The sequence below is a fragment of the Penicillium nucicola genome (genome assembly GCF_028828085.1).
Source record: "Penicillium nucicola strain IBT 29836 chromosome Unknown utg000009l, whole genome shotgun sequence".
Lineage (NCBI taxonomy): Eukaryota > Fungi > Ascomycota > Eurotiomycetes > Eurotiales > Aspergillaceae > Penicillium > Penicillium nucicola.
In genome coordinates, this window is record NW_026643133.1 from 223,430 (window position 1) to 249,940 (window position 26,511).

A 26,511-nucleotide genomic window follows, 5' to 3' on the forward strand; every position below is an offset into this window, starting at 1 on the left:
TGACTTTGTCCGCCCAATTTCTGAACTTCTCGCTCCAAAATACTCAACCGCGAGAGCAACTCCGACTTTTTCGATGGTTTCCTTGGTGTTTTTCGAGGTTTGCGGCCAGGTGAGGGATACGTGCACTCAACCCCAAGCCTGACGCAATTATCACACGGAGATTCCTTGTTACACCGCACCTTTCTGCGGTTACAATCGTGACAACTCCGATGTAGTAATGTTGATCCCCCTTCGCACGACAAGGGTTTTTTCAAATCCGTGAGTTCTGTGGCCATTTGGAAGAGCAGTGATTAAAAGTTGAAGTTCTTGGAGTTTCGAAAAAACCGTTTTCTCTCTAGTATTTGATTTGGTAAGCAATAGCCAGCGGACGCTCGGTGTTCCCATAAAGAGATTAGGAATGATCGTCATAATCGGAGTAAATTTTATTGGCGCTCAATGAAGCTCGGGATTAGCCAACACACAAGCAATTTTGATCTTACAAACCTTCGGCCTCACATCTCAATCCCGAGGCCGAATTAATGGCCGGCCAACAATCAATCCGACTTTCCTGAATGGACCGAGTCACCGAGATCGAGATAAGACGTTATCCCAGGTGCATGATATGAAGCCATAAGAACCCTAGAATGGAATGGCAATTATGTTTGATCCAAATACTTCGCATCATTCAACACGTCATGGAGCGCATGTCCCACAATCTGACTGGCAAAGTCGCTCTTGGTACGTTTCTGCCTTCCTATGAGCAAGAAATTTTAGATGAGAGATGGATGTTGACCATTCTATGAAAATGCAGTCACCGGCTCAAGTCGAGGGATTGGAGCCGCCGCCGCTTTACGACTTGCTCAACACGGTGCCGATGTCGCTATAAATTATGTCAACTCTGCTCAGGCAGCTAAAAGTGTGGCCGATCAAGTCCGATCTTTGGGTGTCAAAGCGATTACCGTGAAAGCTGATGTATCTCGGGAGGAAGACATAAAAGCGCTTTTCGAAAAGGTCATCGAGGAGCTTGGACGTGTCAACATCGTTTTGAGCAACTCGGGCATCGAGCACTTCGGTTCTGTTCCAGATGTAACTGGGCAACAGATCGATCACGTCTTTTCGGTCAATGTTAAAGCACAATTCTTTGTTGCCCAGCAGGCTTACAAATACATGGCTAATGACGGTCGGTTGATTTTGATGTCCTCGATTTCCGCACAGAAGGTGAACATGAGACGCTATATGAAAAAAAGCGTCTACGGTGCTAATTGTAACTTTTTATAGGGTGTCCCCGAACATGCAATCTATGCGGCGTCTAAGGCTGCAATTCAAGGCATGGTCAAATGTCTCGCTTATGACTTTGGACCTCGCAATATTACTGTCAACGCAATTGCCCCCGGAGGTGTCAAGACCGACATGTATACAGAAGCAGCAGCCAAATACATTCCTAAGGGCGAGGCTATGACTGAAGAAGAGATTGACGCAAACCTCTCCAAATGGTCACCGTTAGGCCGACCAGGCTTCCCGGATGATATCTCCGGAGTAGTAGCCTTGTTGGCGGGCCCTGAGTCTCAGTGGCTGACAGGTCAAACATTCCATGTCTCTGGTGGCGCTCAAATGGCCTGAGTAATCACAACTATCCTGGACGTCTGGGTGTATTGGGATTAGGCGAGTTGAGGGCCGAGTAAAGTACTACCATATCCAGTACGAGGCTTGAGCATATCCTCATATAAGCATACTTTTCTTTATGGTAGCTAGGGGGTGCTCGGATGAATTGTGCTGCAACGCAAGATATTAGTCCGACGGAGATCTCTCAACAGCTCAGAGATTCCTTACCTTTAGGCAATCAATCTCTTTTTTAAATGTGAAATGCTCAATACTAGTCAGTAGATCCAGATATCTATTCCAGAAAGTCAAAGAGAGAGCGTGTGGCGTGATACAACACGTCAACTTGGCTTCGGCTTTGAACACACATCATTCACTAAATAACCATGACTTCATCGTCAACAATCAAGATTGCATATTATCCAGATCTGCTATAGATATAGTTTTGTAGTGACAAACAGCAATGTTGATATATTTCATTAGTTTCATTAGAAAAGATGCATCGAGGAGCTAAGGCACGAAACACATGTCGAGCTGGCCAAGTTTTATATGAACGCCCGGTAAAGGTACAGAGCCACCTGGGAAAGAATAATCCAAAGACCTGACCATTATATGAAAATAAGGTTGCCTTACAACTGCGCGCAACGGTTTCATGCTCTATATATGGGGAAATAACACACATATTCGTCATGGGTTCGCTCAATAATTCGCTTGGAAGGTACAAAGATGCTGGCAAACGGCCACGGTGGAACGCTGTCTCCAAAATTCAAAGCGTGTCAATGTACAAGTATCCATACTGGTTTTTCTACATTGGCATTCGAGTCATCTCCTCTGCTGACCAGTATTTTCGTGTCTGGTCTGCACCCAACTGCCGCACCTCCTCGTCCAGATGTTCCCATAATGTGGCCCCGAATGTGTCTAGGATCTCCTTGATCTCATTCCAACGTAAGTCAGTCCTGCCTTGTAAACAGTTTTGAGCATAAGACTCAAGTGTTTCAAGACCACTGTGGATCACTGTATGCTGCGCGATCAAATGGTCATGGTTGGCAAAGGCAGGCATGCGCGTTGCGAGAAAGGGGAAGACGCGAATCTGCAGAAAATGTTAGTCGATTGATTAAGCAAGATGTAAAGTTATATAATTATCATTACCTCTTCAATCCGGTGATGTGTTTCAAGATTTCGGCAAAATTCCAAACATAGATTGAAGTAGCCCTTAATAGACATGCCCGCCGGTCTTTGCGATGATTTCGCTACCTCATATATGACGTTCCATCGAACTCGAAACCATTGATGCTGGATAAGTCGTATCAGTGATATTTTCTTGTTATTTTGGACAGGATAGTTACCAGCGACTGCATGGTATCTGCCATATGGTTGAAGATTTTGAATTCATCAGGGGTAAGGGGAGGGATGTTTGTCGCAGAGTGACTGGTCATTTTGAAAGAAAAGAGATGTGTCAAGAGTGAGATCTTCCTGTAAGCAAATCTGAAGTTCAAGTTCAATAAGCATGCAACGGTTGAGAACGTTATTTAACTTGGCTATTCAAGCTAGAATCTTTACATAGAAATCACTAGAGGCCTACGACTGGTCATAAAGAGATTAATAATCGCTGTTCGCTTGTAGAAAATAGTCCGAGCTGAGTTAGCAAGTTCGTAATAAGTTTTGGCAGCCCGTTAAGCCAGGGGGCGACCTCGGGTTGCGGTGTTTCATCTCAACCCCGAGCCACGACCATCACTAATGTACCGCAACGGCTTGGGAGTGGCGCTTATGAAAAATTTAAGTCGAGTATTAAGGTGACAAGATGTATAAATTGACGGTGGTTTGTTTCAATTGAAAACAAAATCTGGTCAAAGTTCATCTCCGTCAATTGCCTCTTGTACATTCTCCTTATTGATCGAATTCTTTTCTTCGCTGCAAAATGATTTCACCATTTGTCGCGGTGGCTGGCGCCTCCGGTGGCCTGGGCCAGCTTGTTGCGCTGGCGCTGGTCAAGCGAGGTGTGGCAGTCAAGGCTCTTGTTCGCCCCAACACAGACTCCTTGCGCACCGAAAAGCTTCGCAACGCCGGCGTGACTATTACCCCTGTCGATCTCTCTGCAGTACCAGCTCTCACTCGTGAATTGACTGGAGCAATTTGTGTTGTCTCCACACTTCAAGGGTTGAGAGATGTGATTCACATCGCCCAGGGGAAGCTCCTTGAGGCCTCCGTGGCCGCCAAAGTGCCCAGATTCATCCCTTCCGACTTTTCTCTCGATTTCACCAAGACTAAACCAGGATCTAATCGCAACTTGGATCTGCGACGCGAGTTCCACGTCCAGTTGAAGAAGTCCGGTATCGCATGGACTAGTATCCTCAACGGCGGTTTCATGGATCTTATGGTTGGTGACTCGCCGATGATCAATCACAAAGGACGCAAGGTTGCGTACATCGGCTCGACCACGCAGCTCCTCGATTTCACGACCATGGTGGATACTGCTGCGTATACGGCGGCTGTGGCTACTGACCCAAACCCCACGCCCAACTTCCTTCGCATTGCTAGTGATACTGTCACCGTGAAGGATATTGCTCAGGCACAAAGCAATGTCGAAGGTGTGCCATACAAACCCTCCTGGATGGGTACTGTAGGCTCTATGGAGTTCATGATCCGCATTATGCGCCTCTTTGGCGGTGAAAACGACGTTTTCCCTGCCTGGCAGGGCATGCAATACATGGTGAACATGTTTTCTGGTGATGGAAAACTTGATCCGATGGACAACGGCCGATATCCTGAGCTACAGTGGACCAAAGTTGAGGATTTCTTCCGGGAGCACAAGAATAAGAAATGATATAACCACTAAGTGATCTCAAATGAGACATTGTTGGCTTTTTGTGAGACAACAGAGCTGGCGTTTGGGTTGGTCAGGCAGATAAATTTTGCTAATGTTATCCTCATATATGGTATCAATCGAAGATGAAAGAAAAACAAAAGTCAGCGGTCTTTTTTTCATTCGGAGACAAGTGCCATAATTCTGCCTGCGAGACAAGGGAAAAACAAATACAAGACTGGTATTAGCAATACTCAAACGCAAATCTGGCAAGCTTCGTGGCACAATGGAACTGCTCCGTGTCGTCACGGTTGTTATTTGGCACGTAGGTAAAGGATAAACACTGACAAAGTACACGTAAATCTAATGGCATTGTAACTCTGCACAATTGGAAACAATTTTTATAATACAAAGACTGACCACGGAGACATGCTATTCGGCCTACTTCTCACCATTTCTCTGAATAAGGTCTGATGTCAATCTCGTGGGTAAATGAGCTCCTGGGCTGCGTGTGCAAAAACCAGTAAGAGTCCGCAATCTGCGATTTAGAATTAGAGCGGGAAAAAAAATAACGAAAAATAACGAGCTCCACTTACTCCGTGCGGGTCAATTTTCGCATCTGGAATATCCTGACCGTAGCCCTTAGTCTTCTCCGTGTTGATGATTCCGTCAATGACAACATGAGAGACATGGACACCCTTGGGCCCAAATTCACGCGCCAGAGATTGGGCCATAGCACGGGTTCCGAACTTGCTCATGGCGAACGCGGAAAGCCCAGAGCTACCTTTGAGTGCAGCCGTGGCACCTGTTATCATTAGTTCACAATAGTCTCTCCACTAATTTGACGTATTCTATACCGGTGAAAATGAGTGTAGGGGGGTAATGCCCTTGGTCACCGTTCAACATGAAAGGCAGTGTGGCCTGAGCAAAGTTAAATGCACCCTTGGTCGACGGCTCCAAACTTCCAATGAAGTCTTCCGGCTTTTGTTCCAGAAAAGGTTTCATTGCAAATTTGCTCGCGACATTGTAGATTGCTGCCGCGACCGTGAGATCAGGACCGAACTTGTTCTTGATTTTGTCCATTGTCAGACCCATGCTCGAAGCACTAGTTACATCAGTGGGAACCCCAAAAGCGGAACCGCCACTCTGCGTAATGTCCTTAATTAAGGGGTCTAAGGACTGTTCCGATCGAGCAAGCAGGACCACAGGGTAAGATAGGGCAAAGCGGCGGGCAACAGCACTGCCAGTTCCGGGCCCTGCTCCAGCAATGATTGCAATTCGTTTGGGCATGTTGAGAGGTTCGGAAGGTGTGAAATAAAATAGGAATGAATGCAGATCTGTTGGCAGCATGTCGCGCTTTTATAGTTTTCCGATGCAAAATGACATCATCATTATCTTATTAGAGCCTGCGCAGTCTACATCATGCTACCACCCTAAAGTACGCGTGCTGGTAATACCTTTATATATATGAAATGCATGATTTGGTTGTATCTCTGAGCTCTATATAACCCAATAAATAAACATGGAAACTTTGGCGCTGCACAAGGAGTCCAAATGCAGACCTGGTTTCATGCTGACATGATTGAACCAACACCCCAAGCCGCAGTTGAGAGTGAATCTTGAGAGTGATGTTGGAAAAAGTCGTTGAATGTCAGGCGAGGGATTTCCGGGTATTTGGTGGAATCTAGCGCGGGAGTAAGATAGGTCTGTCCATTGTTACAGTAAAATCGATAGAACCTTCAGGATTTCCGATATGTTAGGGCTATATTTTATATGGGGTGAATTCAGTCTGATGTCACTCACAGAGGAATCCATGCCATGAATTTGCTTGGCTCGCTATCTTTGACCTGATGCATGTGGGTATAGAGCTCTTCCAGAGACCCGAGTCTGTTCAACCGGGGCTTCACGTTATACTGCTGTTCAAATGCGGCAGCAATTTGTTGAATACTTTTGCGATCACCAAGGACTGTCTGGGTAAGTTCGTGATAGAAAGCAAATGGGAGACAAAAGAACTAACATCTCTGCACGCCAACCGCAGTCGAATCCTGGGCGACCGCTGCGACGAATTGGGCCGCATTGTCATAACTGGTAGACTCCCACATTTCCTCACCAGAGCCCCAATAGGAAAAGGAAACATCCTTGGCATTCCAAATATTTAGGAAGGTGGTGAAGAAAGTTTCCATGAAAATACCGATCAAGACATGAACTCCTTGAACATTCTTGGTTCCCAAATATTCTTGAACGTGTTTCATAGGGTCTTTGGCGGGAAGCTGTCCAAGCTCCAGCTTGGTGAAATCTAGGCTGTAGTCACTAGCCACGTACCGGGGGACCGTCTCCGCGTCACATGCATCGATCAACGACTTTTGACCGTTGATCATAAGGTTATGGTCACCTAGATAGCAGCAGATTACCACATCGCAGCCTTTAGCAAAAGCACGCAGAGCATTCCGTTCTTCGGATTGGCCTTGGGTGACTGAGATTCTCTTCGAAGCAAGGAGGGAGGCTGGAAGCTTTGTTGGGTCGCGACAATAGCCCTTGATAGTGACTGCGGGATTCTTCAACAAGTGGCCAACGACACAACGGGCAAATTTGCCCGTGATACCGGCAATTCCAACAGTGATAGAACTCATGATTGATGCTTTGTACAGGAAGTGCTCATAATTTGTTGGAGTCGCAATGAAATATATTGATCATATGTCGGTGCACTATGAAGTCAGATATAGAGGAGTCGGAGTGCTAATCTCCGACTTCCGCTTTGCTGACTGCTCGGTCTCTTCGGGGCTTTAGTGAATAGCGAGATTACATACTCAACTCTTCCGGGCGATGCCGAGTGCCCCACTTAAGAATACTGTGAGAACTAGCCTTCATGTGTATGATCTTGAATTCTCGACACTAGTTTATGCCTAGATTGGCTTTGCCATGATAAACGATAGACTTGATACATATAAAGGACCTATATATCAAAGGGTTACTTAGACCCTAATAAATGGACCGTAGGATTAAAAGGTCTGGTCGCTACAGTGGTGCAACATAAAAAGTATTTGACCTAGAGTACTTCGGGTTATGTCAAACCCCAAAGATCAGCAAAGGTATCTCCCTGCTGGGCTGTTAAATAAACATTTTGTACAATCTATCCCTCGGTTATGAAAGAAAATCTATATTTTCATGGGACATGCTCCTAGTCCGCAAATGGGCCTCTACCATCAACCCAAACCGATAAATGAGAAGGATTTTGGGAATTGAGATAAACGCGTAATTATTATGTATTGACTGATTGGTTTACTACAGAGCGGTGGGGGTGGGATATCTCACCAGTTTTTGCGGGAGTTTTTGTCTACGGAGTACGTCCCACGTCCATAGCCGGCGGGGTGCTCCCCTATGTGGGACACCAAGCTCTCATAACGCGGCAAATCTTCATACACTAGAATTGTGGAAGTGGTCATCTCATTGAGGGATTCTTTTTTCAGATATGCCGAAATTCTGGAACAGGACCAAGCTTTGCTGGTGAAGGGAATGCCTGAACTATACGGCCTTTCAATCAGAGGTGAAAGCTGGCCTGGAGAGTTATTGAACAACACGGACAAAGAACAGAAAACGCAGGAAAGTCCAACGGAGCAAGAACCGACCAATACCCAATCCCCAAACGAATGCTTCTGGAAAAGCACAGCAGACGACTGCAATGCCGCTCCCGGAACAGCGGACATAACATGTGGAGATTATAGCGTCTTTCCATATTTGACTGCTACGCCAGATCATCCCTCATTATTCAACAAGTACCCTGGGAGCCACACCTCATTTCATGCAACCAGTCCTATAAGTCCTTCATCACAAGAAGTAGTTGACTCGGCTACCTTTGCAGAAGGCTCGGCATTATGCACCAACAATGACCCTATGGTCTACGGCCACGATAACGACAACTTTTACCAATATAATTCTGGGACGAACTTGTTCCCTTATGACGAATGGACAGCCGAACCCACCTTTGGGCTAGATGATGATACGCCCACAATCCCTAGATTTGGTGAAGTCTCATCCACTTCTGAGGCAAAACAAGTTTACATCCATGCCTATTTCTTTTACTACCACAAAATAAATCCGTTCATCCACGAAGAGACGTTCAAACTGCATCTGTCCACGCAATGTCTACCTGAAACGGAAGAAGAATCATGGTATGTCCTTCAATATTATCAGCGTGCTCATATCCCGAGAAAAACGATTCCTTTTTCAGTATTGTTTCTATGGGTCAGATGCACAACCTATTGCTACCTGATGCCCATGACCCTCCTATCGTCCTGTCTGGGACGTCAGACCGTGATCGCGCTCTTCCCTATTCAGTAATTACTCACGGAAAGCGAACTTACCGACTGCATAAGAGCCGTTGTCAGCCTTTGGGCCTTCGTCTCGACCCACTTCCCGATACAGCGGACCGAGCCAGCTAACGTTTCCGCCCAGGAACAAGCACGCATGACGATAATTGCATAAAGCAGTTACTTTACCGCTCCATACAAATACAATATCTTGCTACACCAATATTGCGGATCCTCCTCCAGTCATGACCCTACTCGTCTTCTTATCTAAACGAAAAGAAAAATTTTTATTGTATGAGATATGAACCGTTTTCCTTCTTAATAACCCCAGCACCTAGGACACCGGAGATTATATGTTCAAACATTTTCAACGGTAGGAACCAGTGGCAACCCAAGATCTGAGCGTGTCATCATACTCAATATCACCATATCGGACGAATTCCTCTTCGTTTGGTTTTTTTAATAGATGCCTGGCAGCAGACGATAATGGACGCGGGATTTGATTTCGGTCCATGGTGCTCCATACTAAAGTATCGACCGGTTAGCGTGTACTGTAAGAAGCCACTTCGGCAAGGGGAATTAAGGAGATAGTTACCCTCTCGGTACAATATTGATCAAGAACTGGAACTCCACGAGTCACAAAATCATAGAAGAAGAAAGAGAATGTGAAGAGGCCCCAGGCCCAACCTCCACTAGCGAGGGCAAATCCGCCGCGCCACAAACTATAGGCACCATAGTTGATATTTGTCGCAAGGGAGAATAGACCGCCGCCATATGGCTTCCCTTTGTTGGCGGGATTCTTCTTGAATCTCTGTCGTTGCAACTCTGACACCAACTCTGTCACGATGCCAACAGCGTAAGCAGTCGCTCCAACGGCGACCGATGGCGATGAAAGCACACCAAGCCAGGTATCAGAGGCAGGTGATTGGGAGGTCAGGGACCAAATGGAGAAAATAATGTTCGTGGAGTTGAAAACCGTGTTGAAGAAGCCTATGCCGAAGCCCTGCCCAGCAGAGAGCTCTTGTTCTGAGATCAGTCCCATGTGGATCGCTTGCTTGAGGCCACTGCCGAGTGACATGACCACAAACATCTGATAGTAGGGGTTCAACCGGCCATGAACTGCATCCATCACGGGAAGAGGCGTTCCACGGAGCCAGTGGACGAGCTGAGTGGCCCATCCACGATGGAGGAATGCATATTGCCAAACCGCATCGGTCAAACGAAGCCCAACAAAGATCGACTTTCCAAGGGGCGACGGAGCTTTGACGCGCGACAGGTTGTCGTGTAGTTTCTTGTCACTCGCCATAGCGAAGGCACGAGCAGATAGTTTCAGGCTCGGCTAGAAACGTGCTGCGGAAAAAGAATGCACCTTGTCAAATACGTCCTGCCTTTGTGCTAGTAAAATAATGATGAAATAGTGCTTAATAATGACGGCGTTGAAGTCAACGACCGAGCACCGAGGACTGACCGATCTAGAAATAAGTGGATCCTGGCAAGCCTTGTCCACATAGTACAGTGACAGGCGGATTAATGCATAATTACGACAATTGCAAGTATTGTGACGATGGTGACCATATTGATAATTAGCGAAATGAATCTATGGTATGATGTCGGAATTGGATTATGAACTAGACGGCCACTAGTAACTAGTAATCAACCTTGGAACGATTGGGTGCTTACTGGTTATGCTTTAGGGAGCACCATCTCCTGTAACCCTCAGCTCTGCCCTCAGCCGATGGAATTTGTGGCTTATGCTGGCCTTGTTAAATTTTGGACATGGTATTACGCTGTCCTACTCGTATATCTTTCACTAGTGATTTCGGAAGCCTTCTGGGCGCCACCACAAGATCCATGGATAGAGACCCCGAATACCAAGGGGAATATGAGTGACCGGAACACGGGGGAGAAGAAAGTTTATGAGCGATTCGCTAATCAAAAGCTGGGGTAAACATTTTCCAGCTGAATAACCGCCCCAAAATGCGGAGGCCAAATTGTGGAGGTCTTTCGCGAATTCACAACCCCTCAACATGTCTCACACTCGGACAAACATCACGAAAGCCAAACGCGATAACTTCTGCCAATCATGCCGCAAGCAGTTTTCAAAAAAGGAACACTTGACTAGACACTTGCGCTCCCATACTCGGGAGAAACCTTTCTCCTGTCCAGAATGCGGCAAAGTCTTCGGTCGCAAGTGAGTTGAACTCAGGGGGTTGGCCCTTTGATTTGTGAAAAAGGGTACTGATAGTTGTATAGTGACACTCTCACGCGACATATCCGGACTCATCGGCCCTCAGATGTTTATCCAATACCCATGGCTCCAGCATCATCCGAAACCAATCTAAGGTCTGCAAGGCCGAGTTTCGGCAATGGCGTCCAGGCCATTCCTGTGTCTCCCAAGTCACAACCCGAATTTCAGGATAGGTCGCAACCAATTGTACCCGCCCAGTCGACTATTCCTTATGAAAACTTCTCGCCAACGAATGCCATCGCCCCCGAGTTAGCAACAGAACATTCTATGATGGACAGCTCTCCAAGTCAAGCGTCTTTCAGTCCCACATCGATGAATCGGTTGTTTGACGACATATTTGGTAATGCCACATTCGAATCAGAGATTTCGATGTGGATGAACAGCGAAGACTTGGGGACCAGTTCTAACTTACACACTTTTGATTCATCCGAATCATTGATGTCTTTCCAACTTCCGGATGGGATGATTGGATCAGATGCCACAGATGTTCATCACTATCGCCGGGCTGATGGAAATCTCGCCACCTTGCCCAAAGAAGACCTTTTGCGTCAAAAATGGTTTAGCTTTGTTGGTGTACAGAGCACGGGCTACTCCACCCCCGAATATGGAGCCGAGCGAAGTCATATTGATGAGAATTTCATGAAGGGCTTATAACGACTCCACCCGCCAGCCCCGGACCAAAGTCTCCCGTCTGCGGATTTCCTGGTAAGCCCCTTGTTCTTTTTTTAAGCTTCACATTGCTAATTGAGCCAGAACCTCTGCCTTCAGATGTTTCTCACTCGGTTCAATCCCATTTTCCCAATAATCCATGTTCCGACTTTTCGGCTCTCAAGCAACAAACCACTTCTGCATATGGCAATGTGTACATTAGGAAGTTTGTTTTTGGGGTCCCCTCAGGCTAAAAACATGGGACAAAGGATGTTCGATCGGCTGCACAAAGCATCGTTAGCCTCGGTGCGTATATATTCCAGTGAATATTTGTCCCAAGCCAATAGCTGACACAGTCACGCAGTGGGAGAAGTACGTATCACGTGGCCCCGATACAGCTCTCATGGTCATCCAAGCGGCTCTTCTTGGGCATACATATGCAATACTTTCGGGAGTGAGTAGAGTGCAATCTAATCCAACATATTTATTCGTCTAACAAGACTAGAAGCCGAGCAATCTTTTAACAATGCAGTCCTTCCATGGAACCATAATTGCTGTGAGCTTCAAATCAAGTCTTTCACCATTTGGAACATGGTTGCTAAATTTCAACTAAAAGTGGGCAAGAAGGTGTGGTATGTTTGAACAATCCAAAAATGCTGCCACCGATCTATATGTGGGCAGTCAGGATCTAGAAAGCAAGTGGAAGTCCTGGGCCAAACGCGAAGAACGATCCAGGTAGGCTAAGCGCGTTAGATATGAGCACAGTTCTGAACACGGCTAATGCTTTTTGTATAGAGCCACCGCTGCCATTTATATCCAGGACTCTGAATATTCCACCCTGTTCACAGAAGATCCTCTCTTGCGCCACGCCTCATTTGAGTATCCTTCACTATGTTCCAATAATTCATGGGAGGCCAACACCGACCAGGAATGGATAATGACCACACCAAATAGTCACTCCGGTGTGACTGCCGCTGAACGCCCCTTGTCAATGGATCAAAGCTACTTTCCTTACTCCTCGCAGGGGGCAGATGAACGCGGAGTCTTTGGCGCATACGCCAAATTGGAGAGCATCTCAGCGTCAATATCTGGGGCTAAGGGACTAGGGACCTGGGTCACCATGTCCGCCCACCTTGAAAAGGCTTTACTAGATTTCCAGGTCAACCATCCTCAGCTTTTCGAAAGCCCTGGTCACGACCAATTCAGTCTTGAAATCCTATGGCATTCAGCGTTTATCCAACTATCCGCAGACATGGATCACCTTGAGATTTGCTCTGGACGAGATGGGTTCGAAAAGTCTCATCTGCATTGTGAGTATGCTAGAAATTGAGCGGAATCTGCAAGTGGCGTGAGATGTGCACTACATGCCGCACTGATTATGCGCAAGTCAGCAAATGTGTCTCTTGGGGCTGATGTCGCCGTACACGTACCTCGTGTATTGTACTGGGCGGCCCTAGTTTGGTACTGCTTTTTGAAGTTTGGCCAAGGTCACGCTCCTGTGCGCCCTGTTTCTGAACTTGAATTCCCAGAAATTCCAAGATTGGGAATATATTCTCAAGAGATCCTGCTTGAAGATGCTTGGTCTGAAAATCAACGATCAACGGTAGTGGCATCCAGAACGCTTGGAACGCTAGTTGATCTGTTGGGGCGTATAGGGCACTGGGCACTCTCGCGCAAACTGGCATCCTTGATGGCCTCTCTCATTCATGGGGATCCTGAGTGGACTGCAAAGGATCATGCTTGATAGCTTAGTTTCCAGGGCATCGCTCAACCGTTGACCATGAAGTCAATTTCATTTGAAATTACATCTATATTCCATATAACACACTGGTAGATACTCGGATGAAAGTCGGACTGTATTATATTCCATGTTTCGGGCCGAGTCTGATACTAGACACACAATAACTACGTATTCTGCGGGGTGGGGAATTGCGGGGTGATTTGCGGGGAACGGGGAACGGGACATAAGCAGAGACCGCCACTTGTGTACATAAAAATAGGCGGTTTCCTTGGGCAAGAGAAAAAGAATTCGATATCTTTGGTCTGATTTCTTTGCCATTGCAAATCCACGACATTCTCACATCTTCAAATATGGCCTCCAACGCACCTGCCGCCTGTTGCTTTACTGGCTTCAAGCATGAAGGAACTCCCACAGGAGACACTATCTCTATAAACAACGGTAAGGAGCTCTCAGCCCATGAGAAATCAAAACTCATTTACCTTGGGGTATTTTTGCTAATAACGCACTCCTGAATCTAGTCACTACGTATGTTGCGCGCCCAAAGAAAAACGACCAATCGGGCAAAGCAGTCCTGCTGCTTGGCGATGTATTTGGTATTTTTGCGAACAGCAAGCTGCTAGCCGATGACTATGCCGCCAACGGCTACCTTACATTGCTGCCCGATGTCTTTTCAGGTGACCAAATGGACATTGGAGACTTCGAAGCTGGCAAGATCGATATTCCTGGCTGGCTCTCGAGACATGGCACCGATGCGGTGGACTCAATTGTGGAATTGGTAGTGAAGCATATGAGAGAGGAACTGGGCGTGAAGAAGATCGCAGCTGCTGGGTACTGCTTTGGTGGCAAGGTAAGCAAACTTCTAACACAACGAACTTAGATGAACACATTCTAATCGTCGAGCCTTTCTCTGCGTCTAGTATGTGACTCGCTTCCTTAAGGAAGGCAAGATCGATGTTGGCTATAGCGCCCATCCATCTTTCGTATCTGACGAGGAGCTTGGTGCCATCAAGAAGCCTTTCTCCATCTCTGCTGCAGGTAGGTGTTGTTTGTGCAACGCATTTTCATTCCAAGTACTCAGGCTCACAAAATTGTACCACAGAGACCGACGGCATCTTTACCCGTGAACTTCGTCACAAGTCTGAGGATATCCTCAGCAAAACTGGCCAGCACTACCAGTTGAATCTGTTTAGTGGCGTCGAACACGGGTTCGCAATCCGTGCCGACTTGAGCAAGCCCCAGAACAAGTACGCCAAAGAACAGGCGTTTGTGCAAGCTCTTGCATGGTTCGATTATAGCCTGTAAGCGGGAACTACGTTTTCGACCTCGGAAATGTTGAAATAAGAGATCGGAGATTGGTTATGTGACTTATGTTGACAGGATCTATATAATCTTTCTTCCTATGGGAGTTCTTCTCCAGTGTTCACTCGTTAGCTATCAAAATCCATCAATACAAGATATATTCGATCTCCGAACAAAGTAATTCAATACCAGTAACACCTGCTTTAGATGACTGGCGACAATTACAGGATCTATATCAGTATTTCGGTCCCTTGATAAAAGCTGACTTGAAAGTGGATACTTATTCGGCCTCGGCATTCAGATATGAGGCCGAGAGGTTGAGAGATTACTAGAACCGCTTGCGTGTTGGCTGATCGCCACTCGGCGCCGGAGAGAACTGACCAATCAGGTATCGGGTCCTTTTACGTAGTGATTGCCCAACTTCTCCCTGCTCCCTGTTAATGGTGCCTTTCCTTATAGAAAGTACATTCATCACTTTAATACGTTTGCATTTGTTCCGAAGGATAAAATTATGAATCCTGTTCAGGTCATAATCTGCGGCAAGTCTGCACATGTTGCAATCGGGGTGAAAGAAGGTATCAGGCCAACATACGAGGGTTAGTGGCTACCTTCAAGATGCAGCCTTTCAACTCTAGAATTACTAACAATGTGAAAGCGCTTCATGTCATCACCTCTGTGGACGCTGGAATAAGCGACATTCCACCTCTTCTGCAGGGACAAGCCCCTCCCTCCAAGGAGCAGGCTAATCTTGGAACCCAAGAATACGGGAAAAGGGTTGAAGCGATTATAGCCGGTGGTGGATACAATGACTCAGACGTGCAAAAACTTCGAGGTGCTTGCAAAGGATACGGCAATGTGCCCTGGCTACGTCACGACATAAGCAAAGAGATTGACCCGAGGCAGCCTACTCCGAAGGAGGGAATTGAATACGGCGAGGAGATTGCGAAAAAGATAGTGGACTGTTTGAATCGTCTGAGGATCGAGGAAAAGATGGGAGAAGACGGAGTGTATTGGTTTTAGTCGAATTGATAACCCTGGACCTCAGGACCTCGGAATTACATTGTGAGTGTGGTTGCCAACTATGAAGATGGGTCAGTTGGTGTCAATGAACAAACTTATTAGGGATATTATACAGTGGTGTATCATAAGTATTTGACCTCCGATACTTCGGCCTAGGACCCACTTTTTAATACTGCTAGGCAGAAACCTCGGAACTTCAATTCAATTTAATAGCTAGTATGCCATCCCTCATATTTAATAACATCAGCCACTCTATGGGGCATGGTCTCAGAGAGATGCTTAAATATCTCAATATCTAGGCTCTCCCATGCTTCTTGCGCAGCGCTAAGTAGTAGTTCTAGCGTAGCTCCGTTATTTGGTAGGTGCATAAGCTCAGGGTGACGCTTTAGTATTTCGGCTTTTAGGAGCGCCCATAGGTTCTCAATTGGATTTAAATCAGGCGAGTAGGGTGGCCATTCCATGATTTCACAGTTAAGCTCATTGAGAGCGTCCCGAACGATATATGCAGTGTGTACCGGCGCGTTATCTTGTTGAAAAACAGCATTCTGATCAATACTATTAAGCAGCGTAGGTAGGACACGCCGATAAAGCTCTTCAATCGTACGAGAAGAAACACCACCGCGGCGAGACTGCGGATCTCCGAATAGTGGAATTAGGCCAGAACGACGCGGTAAACCGCAAAAAGCAGCCCAAAACATCTGCTTAATCTGCTTCCCACGCGCCGGAACCATTTGTACTTGATGGCCCTCTTTGTAATGCTGAAAAAGTTGGTCTTTCGGACGTGTAAAAGTCCATTCTTGACGCTGGCCGATACCACGTTCAACCGTACATTCATCAGACCAATAGACACGGGCCCAATCCGTAGAGGTAAATTGCTGATATCTTCCGGCCCAATTTAGGCGTTTTTCAGCATGTAAAGGCGTTAAAGCAGGCCGCTGCATCTTCCGCCACTTTCGAAGGCCCATTTCATGGGTAAGACGCCAAATTGCCATGCGTTTAACCTTATGATCGACCTCTGCGAGTAGATCTTCGACCAAAATTGACGGGTTTTGCTGTATAGTATCGTATATATGATCACGATCTTCGTCGGTAAGCTTCCTAGGGCGGCCAGTACGGGATAAAGTCTCCTGCTTTATACGCTTCGATTCTTGGGTTAGGGTATATTGAATGGTTGAGCGTGGAATGTCTGGAAATCGCCTCTTTTTGATTGTTGTTGCACCCCAGCCATTGGTAGTATGTAATTCACAGATCTTAGCTCTCGTTAGGCAGTCAAGCTCTGGGCCCCTTTTTCCGCGTATAGGAGGCATAATTATGTAGAAAAAAATTGCGAAAATTATATCAAAACGCGTTGACATAGCGTACATACTAGCGTGTTGAGACGCGCGAGGTTTTATGGTCTAATATAGTAGGCGGTCTGAAATGGCGGTCAGACCAAAATGGGGCCCGAAGTATCGGAGGTCAAATACTTATGATACACCACTGTAAGAACTGCTTAAAGCATGGAAAAACTTACTATCCTTTTTTTGGACTGACCGCTTTTTATACCGCCTACTTTATTGGTATGTCGGAATTTTAAAGCGTCATCCTGAACTTATGCACCTACTAAATAGCGCATGTACACTAGATCTATTTCTAGAAGCTGCGAAGGAAGCTTTGGAAGGCCTAAATATTTACATCTTTAAGTATCTATCAGAGACTATGCCTCATAGGGTGGCTGTTGTCATGAAATATGATAGGTGGCTTACTAGCTATTTAATTGGTTTAAAAAAAGGGTTCCAAGCCGAAGTACTTGAGGTCAAATACTTATGTTACACCATTATCTTTTGATATTACACTTTTCGAATTCGATCCTTGAAGTTATAAGACTAAGTTCAAAGTTGGTGGGAGTGATGGGAACAGCAACAAGCGTATAATTGCAAGCAATAAACGGAGGAAACACTACAACCCGAAACACTCGCTCACATGTATATTTCAACCTGATTAGCGACTATATACTGTTATACTCCTTGACCCGATCAAAACCTCTCGGTGGGGACCATAGACTATCTACATAGCTACAAGCCGTCATGACATCATTCATGCCATAATTCCTTCGCACTAGTTTATCTTTTCGAACCATGATATCATTGAATTATTACTGACAGGCATTGCGGCATAAAAATACAAGGAATTTGCGATGTTTAGATTTTTCCATCCTTGACCAGCTGCCGCAAAACCGTGATTGTTCCATCAACAGCCATTTTGCTCATCTTCTTCTCTTTCTCCAAAAAGGCAGCGAGCTCAGTCGGAGAGGCCCCAGGATGTCTCCATTCGAAAGTGTAGGTCATGTACAGCTCTCCGTCTGCGCCCTCACTGACAAGATTGGTAATTGTGCTCCCATCCGGCTGAACGAAAACCACTCGAGAAGGCTTGTATGCGGTGACGGTTTCTCTGACTTTGCGCTGATCTTCACAGAAAATGACATCACGAACTGTGACTGGATTTCCCGTCGATGGGTCGGTGGACTCGGAGACCACAGTGGTGGACTGGATAGCCTTAGGAACAAATGTTTCGGCGGATCGAATTTTGAGGAGTAAACCAGCCCAAATGTGATCTTCTTTGAGGATCGGGCTAGCTCCAATGGGATTGAGTGGAGCAGTGAAAGCGATGTTGTTGGTAGACATGATGTTGTTGACGTGACTTCTGGTTCCTTTTGGGATATGATCTATACAAAATGATATTTGGACTGATCTTCGGCAAGGGATAAGTTATATCAGAGAACCTCGGGTGGGAAAGTGTAGCTGTGATGGATTAGTTAGCAAAGACCGAGCGGCTCCGGCGCTCGGGACTCACCTGGCAGCGAGGGATGACAAACCCTGGCACGCCCACCTTACCTAATCCCACAGTAGCGTCCATGCACGGTTTACTATTGGCCAATGCTTAAGTCTATTTCTCGGATTTACTATCATCATCTGGGTTTTGCTTGCCAATTTCGCTCTTTTGCGTAATCAACGGCCGAAGGCCCCGGGAACCGAGGAGGTGAACGGGTGGCGGCAGAACGTTGAGAAAATGCTACTTAATCATTGAAGTGACTTGGAATCTTGGAAAGAATATCCTCTCAACTCTTAGTTTCCACTTCATCACTTCTGACACCACTTCTTTCAATTCCAACGATCCTTTGTCCGCCTTTTTCTCAGCCATGAAGCCAATTCTTCTCTACGGCCACCATGCTGGTCCTAACCCCAAAAAGGTGGTTATGGTTCTAGAAGAGCTCAGAATTCCCTACGAGATCAAGCTTCTTGAGTTTCCGGAGATGAAGCAGCCTGCCTATGAAAAGATCAATCCTAATGGGCGGGTTCCTGCAATTTCTGATCCCAACACCGGAGTGACGCTATGGGAGTCTGGCGCAATCATTGAATACTTGGTGGAGAAATACGACGAGAAATTGGAAATCAGTTTCTCGCGGGGATCTCCGGACTTTTACCAAGCGAAACAATGGCTCCATTTCCAGGCATCGGGCCAAGGCCCATATTTCGGTCAGGCTGTATGGTTCAAAATCCACCATAAGGAGCAGGTCCAGACGGCTGTGGATAGATACATCAACGAGATCCGCCGTGTATCCGCTGTACTGAACGGGGTTCTTGAAGGACGCAGCTACCTGGTCAACAATAAGTGCAGCTACGCTGATCTTGTCTTTGTTTCTTGGTTTGAGGTTGTTCCGTGGGTGGCAGAGGATGCGATTGATTTGGAGAAGGATTTTCCCAACCTTCATCGGTGGTTGATGACTTTGAAATCCCGGCCTTCAGTCATCACTGGGCTGGGAGTCAAGTCTGAGGCACCCAAAAAGTTGTGAAGAAGATTAATACAATGCTTCAAGAATTTTGTGAGATAATCACTGTTTTGTATCAACCAGAAATTCATCATACCATAGCTGGCTATCTCGCATGGCTTTTTATCAGAAAAAGGAGTGGAAACGCATGAGTGCTGTCCTACTTACTGTATGTATGTAAGTGTGTATGTATGACTTGATTTACCCTGAACCCTCGTCGAAAGCGATATGCAGGCTACTACAACTATATATATCCCATCACTATAGTGTTGCATCAACCAAAGTACTTCGCCATTGTTCCTCGGCTTTTTTGGCCTGAGGGAAAGAAGTTGGTGCAATTATTTGAGGGAGTTGATGACCCCCTGTTCCTAACGACCGGTCATTGTCCTCACCCATGTCATTACAGTCCAGATATAAAGTGGGCAGTCCCCTTACCCAGTTAGTTAAGAATGTCATCATTTGTTAACTATGCAAATTCAGCACTCTCTCTCAGTTCAGCATTTACGTGCCCCAGTCATAATTTTTGGTACGTTCAGTATCAATGAATCTGCGTAAGCGATTGAAATTTCCCCATCTTTTAAACGTCTTTCCTACGAAGTCCCTTCAATCCATGAAATCTGTCGGGCAGACCAAGACAATACAGCCATTTATTACTCACAACCATATGATTGAACAACCCATCTTGTCCACGAGCTTCTAGCCATTACAGAATGAATTGGAGCAAGATTAAAACTTCCATGTACAGTACTATTACACAAGTATTGACCAAATGGAATCCATAGTGATCAAAGCATGTCAAACCAAACATACGTGTTTCGAACATACATTCATTATTTGAATTTCCGACGTTGTGGCTGTGCGGTCAAATACCTGCCTTAGTACATTACCTTATGTACCGTGTAACGGAATTCCACTCAAAAAACATAAACATATTACCGATCAAGGGGCCATCAGCCAAACATTCAGCTATTCAATCCAGCGTCTAGGACATGCTCAAATCAGTATAGGATGACTATTCCGCGACTAGACTTAGAGTATCAAATTCAGCAAATTCACCATGCCGTGGTGAGCCGACAAGGCTTTGTATGAGGCCATCATATCGAGAATGCTAGCGTTATTTATCTTTCACAAAAGGGACAGTTTGGGGGGGGGGAGGTTGGAAATATTTTCATCCTGCGATACATAAGCATGCGATTATACAACTTGATTGCTGAGAATCTCACCCCCATAACTTCCGAAATGTCGCTGGAATTTGTCTTGCCATGGATATGGCCAGCTGTCTGGCTGATATACATGTAAGACGGAAGGAAATTCGGAGAGAGGGTAAGGGTGTCTCATGTTCACCAAAGGATGGGTATCGGGGATTTGCCCCCATGAAGAGCTTCATCGCGTTGCAGGCATTGGTAGGACGACTACAGTGCCAAAATGCCATGAGTTGTTGACACAATAGGCTCCTTCGATATTCAACTGGGTAAGGCGATTTGTGTCTTCACTGATCAATGTGACTGATGGTAACGTAATTTTTCAGAGCGGCAAACTTCTTTCGTATTACCTTTCGTGTTAAACTCGTGCTTGACCCCGCTTTGCATCTTGATCACGACAATCACCATGTTCTAGGAATCCAACTAGCCGGTATAGGTCACCGATTCAACAGTGACTGCATCTTCACCCTACTGTGTCTGCTCGATCTGCCTATTAGTACCCGCATTCACCATGTCCGAATCTCAGCGGCATCTGCCGTCGAAAGACCCTTAGTCCAGGCGAAGTCAATCTGATTCGAGGGTTAGCTCGCTGTTTAGTTGTGATAAGTGCAGTATATACAGTGGAAGACGCTATTACCAGTTCAATGTCGATCCTGGACTCGAGAACATCGGGCTGGAAAAGTCGAAGAAAAGAAGAAGTAAACATCAAGTCGCTACATTGCTTCACAGGCTACAATTCAAAGAGGTAAAATGTTCTATGACCAACTATCAGGACCAGAATATTAGGTTTAATGGGCTCAAAATCACTACGTATTTCAATATACACCTTCACCTTTTTCTCCTGTGACAAGCTCGCAATTTTATTATGACTCAGCCCTCGCCTTGGCATTTCTCGATTTAATAACCAAACGATATTTATAGATAACCAGCTATTCCGACTATTTTTTTATGTCTGGCTTTATCAAAAACCGATAAGTTCTCCCGATCTAGGGTTTAAGTTGAAAAGCCTACAACATTGGAGCAAAAGTTCATGTTTTTTCGTGTGAGGTTGCTTTCTTTTATTCCATCGAACCAATTCAGCAGCAGCGTACATCAAAGAATTTGCATTACACAAGAGAGGAGAAAAATGGTTGCTTCCTTATCACCGCTAAGCCATACCAACGATGTCCACCACAAAAAGAGGTCGTTTATAACGTTATGCAATATAACTATATTGAAACTCCCCTCGATTCCAACGCGCAATGAAATCAAGATATTTTGCAACCAATTTTGATGTATGAATATCAGGAAATTTATCAACATATACAATCTTCAATCGTTTCTCCTCATATGTTTGAATCAAAGCCCTCTAAGCTATATATTCCTCCTTGATCAAATCCGAAGCCCTTTCAGCGACAGCGTAAAGAGTGCTTACCAAGTGGCCGCAGAGCTGGAATGGTAAAACTGAAGCATCAACCACTCGGACATTCTTGGTACCATAGACTTTGAGCTCATGGCTAACAACTCCACCCTTCTCACGAGGAAGCATGCTAGCAGTGCCAACTGGATGGAAGTTGGATCTATCTGGAAGGAAGTTAGCCTGTATTTTGGCAGTTTTTTGGTGCTGTGAATAAAAAGTCTTACAGTTCGATTTGACCCAGCTTTCCCATGTAGAGACAGATGCATCTCTAGGAAGAAGGTCCAGTCCTGGTGCAACCTCTTCCCCCACAAGACCACTCAGTGGGGTAGTATCAAACGCCTTACGGATATACTGAGCCACATCAGCCTGGACACTGACGTCCTGTCCAAACATGAAGTAGTTCGGGTTAATAGCCGCCGGAAGAGAGGCATTTGCGGACTTGACGTGGATACTACCTCTTGAGAAAGGAAGAAGAGGCCAGTATTCGGTTGAAAATGAGTCTCCACTAGGAAGAAAGACAATCTCTGCATATGGGACCTGTGAGTTGAAGATCAAATCGTACTGGACTTGAAAAGCATCCAGAAGATTAAACTCTTTAACGACGTCATTCGACGCCTTGGAGACAGATTTTGCGTAATCAGCGAGGCTGGATTTGACAAAAGAAGCGACGGCGGAGACATTGTTGCCATATAGCTGGTCGACTGATGGCAAAGCAGAGAACGTTGCTAGACCAGTCCAGAAATCTTTCCCTTTAAAGGAGAGACCATTGGTCGTCTGATCCTGCAAGTTCTCACCAACAGTAGGAAGGTTGACCTTGACAGGAATGTCATACTTGTGGAGGATGTCTGGGTTTCCAACACCGGACAACTCTAGGAGCACTGGTGATTTAAGAGATCCGGCTGACAAGATAACCTCCTTGCAAGCATATATCTCCTCCACTCCCTCAATACCGGTAACCTCAACTCCAATTGCAACGGCCTCGCCGAGAGAGTCGTTGGCCCAGATTATTTTGTTCGCGTGCATATTGGAGATAATTTTGAGGTTCGAACGGGTTTCGTAGGGCCAGTAGTAACCTCTGGCAGTATCATGGCGGACGTTGGCCTCTCTGTCGATGGTATCGGGATGAACCGTGAGTCCGACCATGTTGCCTCCATTGATGTCACGGTTGTAAGAGACACCCAGTTGCTCGAAAGTTTTGTTGAGTACAGGAAGGACGCTTTTATTGGTCATCGCTGTAGGCCAACCGACCTTCAGGGGGCCATTTTCTCCATGATACCTGGCATCGTAATCGGCACCATGAGCAGTTTGGTCCTGAGTGGGCACTTGAAAACCTTCCGACTTCCTGTAGTATGGTAAGAGGCTCTTCCAATTCCACCCCTTGTTTCCAATTAGTTCCCAAGAATCAATTTGCGCGTTCTCGGCTCGAGTGTAGGACATTCCTATACCAGGCTGGAATCAGTAGATGCCCAACGTATGTACCAAAAAATGGGGGTATAGGTCACCATTGATCGTGCTTGTGCCACCAATGGCCTTTCCGGCACGCATAGTCTGCTTCAATCCTCCAGCATATGTCTGATTCTCGGTCTGGTAGGCCCAGTCGATCTCCGTTCCAAAGGCTAGACTGTAACCCATAACATCGGAGACGTTGAAATTGTTCAGAACCGAATCTCCAGCTTCGATGACAGCCACGGTGACATCTCGCATTTCCGAAAGTCTGTTGGCGACAACCAATCCACTAGTACCTCCGCCAACAATAACAAAATCATATTGTGAAGACGAATCATGGTGTTTTTTTGCCTCTGCTGTGCCTAGTAAGAGAGTCACGAAAGCAAGAGTGGAAACGAGCATTTTCGTTGAAACCGTGAAAGGAAAAAGCTCAATGATTGTTCTCAATAGAACCTAAAGTGAAATCAAGACGTGTAACAGGATTGGAACTACTTGAATGCTCCGCTGGGATGTTTCTTATATACCTTGGGAACTAAAAGGAATAATTCATGGATTCGAGTTCGACTTCGAAAACTATGATGAACAACTCCCGCCAGGATGTTATAGTGGAGTTCTTGGCAAAGGTGGATCCTACGAACACTAAATTATGTTCGGTTGAGTTGGTCGGCTGGCACTCTCACCCGATGGCCGACTGCTGGCGTCCGGCTCCGACAAGACAGTCCGGTGCTATAACACCGCGACAGGCACCCTACAACAGAGTTTCAAGGGCTATTCACATTAGGTTTGCCCGGTGACATTCTCGCCCGACGGCCGACTGCTGGTGTCCGGCTCTGACAAGACAGTCCGGTGCTATAACACCGCGACAGGCACCCTACAACAGAGTTTCAAGGGCTATTCACATTAGGTTTGCCCGGTGACATTCTCGCCCGACGGCCGACTGCTGGCGTCCGGCTCCGACAAGACAGTCCGGTGCTATAACACCGCGACAGGCACCCTACAACAGAGTTTCAAGGGCTATTCACATTAGGTTTGCCCGGTGACATTCTCACCCGACGGCCGACTGCTGGCGTCCGGATCTGACAAGACAGTCCAGTTCTAGGACACCGCGATAGATGGCCCTACACGAGACCTTGACAATTGAGGGAGACGTCACTAACCTCGAATTGTTCCAGGATGCTTCATATTTAAGAACTAATCCAAGATCCCTCGATATTCAGTCCATATATGGTAATCATACATCTTACTCACCTCTGACTAATCTGCTGATATCCATACAGCGGAAGCCGTGGATAATCCTGAACGGGGAAAACGTATTGCAGCTTCCTCCTGAGGCTCGGCCTCCTTTTTTGGCGATTGGAGACAATACACTTGCCCTATTTGAGTCTCTCTGTTGCCCTCGATCTCGCTCACACTTCCCGACCGGCTTCGTAAAGTATGTTTGTCATTGCTGGATTTGTTGCACACCCACCCCATCGACACAATGCCGGGGCTAGGCCCAACGCACAGAATAGAACTAGGTTAGCGAATAAATGTGGACGCAGGTCATTCATGGATGCTAACTGGGCCAGCATATATTCTCTGGGGTTTCCATGTGAAAATTAACCATGGTCCTAGGATTTTGTGGAGTTCTTTTTTCCCTATTTCCATAGTAATCACCACTGTGGTAGAGGGCTCTGGGAACATTTTTCAGGTGGCCAGGCTTAATTGCCGGTCGGGGAACAATATTTGGAACTTACGGGCCAAGGATGAGCCACATTTTAACAGCTGGTTTATGATTGGTTGATGGTCGGTTGATGATTGGTTGATGGCGACTTGATGATGGGTTGATAAACGCTGTCAAGTCGCTTCGCAAAACATGGAGACGACGAGCGAAACACTTCCAACCCCCAGTGTAATTATCACGTCCATTACCAAATGGCCCACGGACCTGCCGATTCCATGAATTGCCAGCCCTTCTCACAAGAAGGAGATCAATTTACACCCAGTCGAAGTTGTCACGAATGTTGTCGAAGAAAGGTACGATGTAGTAAGGCTTTCCCATGTGGCAATTGTGTGAGGCTTGGATTCGTATGCACGTTTCCATCGCCTGGACGCAGGCCCCGGAGAATACAAAATCCATCATCTACGGCGAAGTTGAGCTCACGATTGGGCTTCTTGGAACGAAAGGTCGAGGAACTCATCGCAGAAAGCGTTACTGGATTTGACTCTGCACACAGCCAGACTAGTCGGGGCAGTCAGGGGAGTACGGAGGACAATCAAGCAACAAGCTCATTGCATCCGGGGACTCATTCCATCTATCCAAATGGGTCCATTGAACGGAGAACCGAGATTCATGATGAGCTAAAATCGACAAAGGCGACGCCTAGCACGTTAGGACATCAAATCGGACGGTTAGTTGTTGATCAAAGCAATGGGTCAAGTCGGTATCTGGACCATCAGGTTCTGGTCGATCTAGGAGATCAGGTAAATCATGCCCTTTCCACGTTTCCTTCTTCTCAACAAGATTCAGGAGCTATCAAATTACTGACCACTTTTACGATCGTGTATAAAGATCAAGGAACTCCAAACTCTTTTTGACTCCTCATCGCCGGCAATATCATCCGAGGAAAATACCTATCCACCTGGTTCGACTACACCATACTCGAAAATGCAAAGCTTTTTTCCATTTGGCCACCATTCTTTGGCTTGTTCACTACGCTATTACCACCCATCGCCGACAGGCAGCCATCTACTTTTAAATGTCTTCGAAGCGAACATAGCACCAATTGTTATGATCATTCATAAGCCAACGCTGAGGAACCTAATTCAAACAGCATGCTCAAATTTGGAGGAGCTCGATAGGAGCTCTGAAGCCTTAGTATTTTGTGTCTACTTCGCAGCAGCTTCAAGTATGACACCACAGGAATGTCTCCACAATTTTGGAGAAGACCACGCCACCTTGGTGGAACGATATCGCTTCGCTGTCGAACAGGCGCTAGCGCGGGCAGGATTTCTTTACACGCACAAACTGGT

At 46.2% G+C, this 26,511-nt stretch overlaps 9 protein-coding genes across 9 annotated transcripts; 4 read left to right on the top strand and 5 right to left on the bottom strand.

Moving 5' to 3' along the window:
• Nucleotides 1-6,180: 6,180 nt before the first annotated feature.
• On the bottom strand, nucleotides 6,181-7,011 carry N7511_008408 (NmrA-like family protein; the record flags this gene model as incomplete). Its single annotated transcript, XM_057130785.1, has 2 exons — nucleotides 6,181-6,347; nucleotides 6,399-7,011. 2 exons carry the CDS (start codon nucleotides 7,009-7,011, stop codon nucleotides 6,181-6,183), a joined length of 780 nt encoding a protein of 259 aa, XP_056981516.1.
• Nucleotides 7,012-8,272: 1,261 nt separating this feature from the next.
• Nucleotides 8,273-8,820, top strand: N7511_008409 (uncharacterized protein; the record flags this gene model as incomplete). Its single annotated transcript, XM_057130786.1, has 2 exons — nucleotides 8,273-8,550; nucleotides 8,610-8,820. 2 exons carry the CDS (start codon nucleotides 8,273-8,275, stop codon nucleotides 8,818-8,820), a joined length of 489 nt encoding a protein of 162 aa, XP_056981517.1.
• Nucleotides 8,821-9,229: 409 nt separating this feature from the next.
• On the bottom strand, nucleotides 9,230-9,994 carry N7511_008410 (uncharacterized protein; the record flags this gene model as incomplete). Its single annotated transcript, XM_057130787.1, has 1 exon — nucleotides 9,230-9,994. The coding sequence occupies one exon, from the start codon at nucleotides 9,992-9,994 to the stop codon at nucleotides 9,230-9,232; it is 765 nt and encodes a 254-aa protein (XP_056981518.1).
• A 721-nt stretch (nucleotides 9,995-10,715) lies between these two features.
• Nucleotides 10,716-12,914, top strand: N7511_008411 (uncharacterized protein; the record flags this gene model as incomplete). The annotated part of the gene is made up of 8 exons (XM_057130788.1): nucleotides 10,716-10,879; nucleotides 10,942-11,555; nucleotides 11,607-11,641; nucleotides 11,690-11,890; nucleotides 11,949-12,038; nucleotides 12,090-12,140; nucleotides 12,201-12,319; nucleotides 12,380-12,914. The coding sequence occupies 8 exons, from the start codon at nucleotides 10,716-10,718 to the stop codon at nucleotides 12,912-12,914; spliced, it is 1,809 nt and encodes a 602-aa protein (XP_056981519.1).
• A 761-nt stretch (nucleotides 12,915-13,675) lies between these two features.
• On the top strand, nucleotides 13,676-14,627 carry N7511_008412 (uncharacterized protein; the record flags this gene model as incomplete). Its single annotated transcript, XM_057130789.1, has 4 exons — nucleotides 13,676-13,763; nucleotides 13,844-14,172; nucleotides 14,243-14,360; nucleotides 14,425-14,627. The coding sequence occupies 4 exons, from the start codon at nucleotides 13,676-13,678 to the stop codon at nucleotides 14,625-14,627; spliced, it is 738 nt and encodes a 245-aa protein (XP_056981520.1).
• A 612-nt stretch (nucleotides 14,628-15,239) lies between these two features.
• On the top strand, nucleotides 15,240-15,644 carry N7511_008413 (uncharacterized protein; the record flags this gene model as incomplete). Its single annotated transcript, XM_057130790.1, has 1 exon — nucleotides 15,240-15,644. The coding sequence occupies one exon, from the start codon at nucleotides 15,240-15,242 to the stop codon at nucleotides 15,642-15,644; it is 405 nt and encodes a 134-aa protein (XP_056981521.1).
• A 206-nt stretch (nucleotides 15,645-15,850) lies between these two features.
• Nucleotides 15,851-16,951, bottom strand: N7511_008414 (uncharacterized protein; the record flags this gene model as incomplete). Its single annotated transcript, XM_057130791.1, has 1 exon — nucleotides 15,851-16,951. The coding sequence occupies one exon, from the start codon at nucleotides 16,949-16,951 to the stop codon at nucleotides 15,851-15,853; it is 1,101 nt and encodes a 366-aa protein (XP_056981522.1).
• Nucleotides 16,952-22,002: 5,051 nt separating this feature from the next.
• Nucleotides 22,003-23,901, bottom strand: N7511_008415 (GMC family oxidoreductase; the record flags this gene model as incomplete). Its single annotated transcript, XM_057130792.1, has 3 exons — nucleotides 22,003-22,217; nucleotides 22,278-23,492; nucleotides 23,556-23,901. The coding sequence occupies 3 exons, from the start codon at nucleotides 23,899-23,901 to the stop codon at nucleotides 22,003-22,005; spliced, it is 1,776 nt and encodes a 591-aa protein (XP_056981523.1).
• A 274-nt stretch (nucleotides 23,902-24,175) lies between these two features.
• On the bottom strand, nucleotides 24,176-24,617 carry N7511_008416 (uncharacterized protein; the record flags this gene model as incomplete). The annotated part of the gene is made up of 4 exons (XM_057130793.1): nucleotides 24,176-24,247; nucleotides 24,276-24,348; nucleotides 24,399-24,493; nucleotides 24,522-24,617. Coding segments are annotated over 4 exons (336 nt in total), but the record flags the coding sequence as incomplete, so codon positions are not given.
• Between the last annotated feature and the right edge of the window lie 1,894 nt (nucleotides 24,618-26,511).